Below are 3,873 nucleotides of genomic sequence, written 5' to 3'. Positions count from 1 at the left end.
ATCAAAATGGTAACTTTACAGGTGAAGGAAAATGTTTTGGATTTTAAAGGATGTTAATGTAAAGTTAATGTACACTGAGTTAACTGTAAGTCATTCTGGACTGTTCTTATTGGTCCATTCATCATTGAAATTTCACACAATATGAAGGGCAAATGGCATTTTCAAAAATGTAAAAAAATTGCTCCAACAGCAATGATGGGTATCATCGTTCTTCTACCACCCTCTGGAGGGGGGCTCCACAGACTGGTCAGTGCAGGTAACCCATCCTCATCCTCTGATGACATCTAATGGAAATTACACAGTATTCTCTGAACAGTCACACCCACTCAGACTTCTTCTCCTTTCCATCTCCACTTCTGGAAGACTGCTCATTTCCCGTGCTCATCTCCACCAGCGTGTACTGCCCTACTTTCTTTGTTGCTTCTGTGATGTCCAGCACCCCTGCACTTGTAGGTCTGTCCTTCCTAGGCGGAGGTGGTGGCTTGAGACGACTACGCTTATTGACCCGGATGGACCTGGGAGTGCCCAAAGATTCAGGTGGACAAAGTGCCACTTCACTACCTTCCTGCTCCATCCCTTCATCCTGAGGAATAGGATAACCATTAGTTTTGTTACCATTGATAGAGCCAGGTATGCCAAGGTTGATACCTAGAGGAGGCCCTTCATTAGGTGCAGGTAGGTGAAGGTGACCGTCTAATTGCAGTGAAGCACCGTCATCAGCACAGGCCTTGGTAATTCTTTTACGGAAGCTTCCTCTGCTCAGCAAGTCCTGAGTTACAGGGTGGCCAGAGTTTGTGCCTCCATTTCCAGAAACAAAGTACCTCTCTTCCTCATACATCTTCTCCACCAGCACCTTCTTCTTGCTCTTCTTCCTGACTGACCGCTTGATGGCACATGTCAGATCAAAGAGGTTGAGAAGAAGGGACAGGGCAGCCACCCCCAGCATGTAGATCAGCATGATGGTTTTCTCAGTTGGTCTGGATATGTAGCAGTCCACCATGATGGTGCATGGAGTCTGCTGGCACATGAAGCGCTTAGGGATGTGGAAACCGAACAGGTAGTAATGGGCAGCTCCAAAACCAGCTTCTAAAAGAATCATGAGCAGAAGGTGGAATATGTAGGCCCCTGTGAAATGGTGCAGCCTCCCAACCTCAGACTTCACACTGGCCTTTGACAGAGATGCATCACGCAAAGGTTCCTTGTAGATCTTGTAGAGAGATCCAAGCTTCATCCTCTCAGAAGCTTCCAGATCAGCCGGCAGGTTGGACATAACTTTGTGGATCACATAGACTACAAACATAATGTAAGGTAGGCAAATGGAAGTGAGCTGGACCAGCCAGAAGCGGAATAAGGACAGTGGAGCGAATATATCGTAACACATGTTGGCACAGCCAGGCTGGATAGTGTTGCACACAAATCTGTCCTGCTCATCCTGGTAGAGAGGATAGCCAGCAAAGAGGAGGACCAGTATACGCAAGAAGACCATCAGGACCAGCGATGCCTTCCCTATGAGATGAACAAACCAACATCATGGATCCAATTAAGATGGGAACAAGGTTTGAAGGACATGAATGTGCATCACAATAGAACATGGACACGTCTAAAAACGTAAACAATTTAACTATACAGTTGTCCCAAAATCTATTCAAATCATTTACAGTTGAATGCAAAGTAAAGTAAAGTAAGTAAAGTAAAGGTAAATTATGTTGGTGACACTATTTTGAGTGGTCCTTTTAAATGAAACAAACACCCAGCGGACTCTCAGTAACATGTCAAAAACATGAGGATTGGGGTTAGGTTTTGGATTGATGTTAAGGTTAGGATTAGGACTAAGATCAAGATATTTTTCTTTCTGTATTCAGATGCTTCACTACAGCTACTTCACTGATATGTTGTTGATGTGTTACTGACAATCTGAGTTTAAGAGTTTGTTAATCATCTACAAAGGACCGCTCCAAATAAAGTGCTACCATTATGTTTTAAGTGAAAATAATGCTGCATTTGACTCAATCTTCAAAATCCAAATTTCCCAACTTCCAATGGGAGAAATCAAAGAAAATGCCCCCTCAGCTGGGAATTCCTAATCAGAAAGTCAGAACTTCAAGCCCAAATCAACATGGGAGCTCACGCCGCCAACAGCAATAAAGAACCACTTCTCCAATTTTAAATGAGATTTGCCTTAGATTAGTCAATATACATGCACAATAATTTGTTAAATCTATAACACTCACCTGAAAATTTGACATTTCAAGAAGGTAAATATGTCATGAGCATTAAAGTTTTATCAACTAACTAACTTTAGCTAAACTATTCCCAGTAGTACTTACTTTCATGGAAGCTTCAATGTTTTTCTCAAATGCAGCTCAAAAATGACGCAATTCCAAGTTTCCAAAACAAGTCGATCACAGCATAACTCTACATCCTCTACAGAAAACACACGTTCACACATTTTCATGCTCAATTACTGCTTATTTGCTGAATTCAACATATTGAAAAAAAAAAAAAAAGCATTTTATGTTAGATTTTTACCTAATATGTTAAGTCTTGTTTTCTGTAGAGGAGGTGCTGACTATATTTTAGCTTAAAATCAACAAAAATATTTGACATTTTATTTGACTGGGGGTGTACAAACATTTGCATATCACTGTATAATGCCTACAATAAAAAGCAGTTTATATTCAATATTTAATTCATAGAAATTCAGACTTTCTTTCACAAATACTGAACCAGGAATCACAGAATGTCTTACAGCAAGTCTTTAATTCAGAGATTTACTTACTGCTACTGCTGCAGGTTTCCTATGACACTGCAGAAGATTATACATATATGAAATGCTAGAAGCCAGAAAGGTTATAATTGTCATGTGCTGATCTTTTTTTTGTGGATTTTCTAATTTTACAAATGAACGTTCTGCTGTATTTTGATTCTTATTTCAAAACATACTGCGCCAATAATTCACTTTGCCACCATTCCATGATTATTCAGTTATTAATCGTAAGGGTTCAGTAACTCTTTAGAATTAGTCCATAACCACCATGGAACTAATATGAAATACATGTTATATAAGACATACATGTTGTATAAGTTAAGAATGGAAACATGGAGCCAATAAGCTTTAATTGTATAACCTACCTACAATAGTGATGTTGTAGTTGAGTGCGATGAAGACAGCCTCTGAGGTACTCTGCCTCCCCATGGCTTCAGATCATGAAGAGAGCCCACCGCAAAGAACTCAACTTGCTTTTTCTCCAGGTGAGAGTCGCAGAAAGTTCATCAGAATCACATTTAGTCCCTACTAAGGAACTGAAACTAATCCAATTAAAGCAATCCAGAATCCCAGCAGGGAAGGTGAGCCAGTTGGGCCTATCCTGGTGTCATCCCCACAGCTCCTGCCACTGCTTCCTGTCTTACCTCTCTCTCAGTTGCTCTGTCCAGGACGACAACTGTTCTCAGACAACAGAAGACGAGAGACACGAGCTCCATTGTGGGGCTATTCTTACCCACCAAAGGCATGTCGGCGCTCAGGCATTGCTGAGATGCTTCAGCTCTGTTTGTCCTTACAGGAGAACACCCAGCATCAGGATTAGCTCTCAGATCGCCTGCATTAACTTCTCATCTCCAGTGGAAAAGGTTTTAATATCAGGCTGTGGATCATCTTCAGTAAAAAACTATTTCAGTTTGATGATTTTAGGACATCAGTGCAGTCACACATGCATCTCTCAGCAGTTTGAAATCATTGCAGAGCTTGGAATCATTGCTTTCGAGAGCATAACGTAGAAACGGTGGAAAAAGGTATTGAAAGTATGAGCCTTTTGACAAAATATGACTCAATTAAACGTGGAAGCTTGAAGCCAAAAATATACTTGAGTGAAG

At 40.9% G+C, this 3,873-nt stretch overlaps 1 protein-coding gene across 1 annotated transcript; it reads right to left on the bottom strand.

Moving 5' to 3' along the window:
- Positions 1-316: 316 nt before the first annotated feature.
- LOC108430957 (gap junction delta-4 protein) lies at positions 317-3,196 on the bottom strand. Its single transcript, XM_017703784.2, has 2 exons — positions 3,133-3,196; positions 317-1,506 (listed from the first exon to the last, which is right to left on the bottom strand). Exons 1-2 carry the CDS (start codon positions 3,194-3,196, stop codon positions 317-319), a joined length of 1,254 nt encoding a protein of 417 aa, XP_017559273.2.
- Between the last annotated feature and the right edge of the window lie 677 nt (positions 3,197-3,873).

Source organism: Pygocentrus nattereri, chromosome 3 (genome assembly GCF_015220715.1).
Source record: "Pygocentrus nattereri isolate fPygNat1 chromosome 3, fPygNat1.pri, whole genome shotgun sequence".
Lineage (NCBI taxonomy): Eukaryota > Metazoa > Chordata > Actinopteri > Characiformes > Serrasalmidae > Pygocentrus > Pygocentrus nattereri.
The sequence above is the reverse complement of the archived record's forward strand: the minus strand, read 5'-3'. Positions and strand labels throughout refer to the sequence as shown.

Coding starts and splice junctions, on each gene's coding strand:
- LOC108430957 (XM_017703784.2), bottom strand. CDS start 3,196: ATGGGGAGGCAGAGTACCTCAGAGGCTGTCTTCATCGCACTCAACTAC. Junction 1,507..3,132: donor CTACAACATCACTATTGTAG/GTAGGTTATACA, acceptor TTCATCTCATAG/GGAAGGCATCGCTGGTCCTG.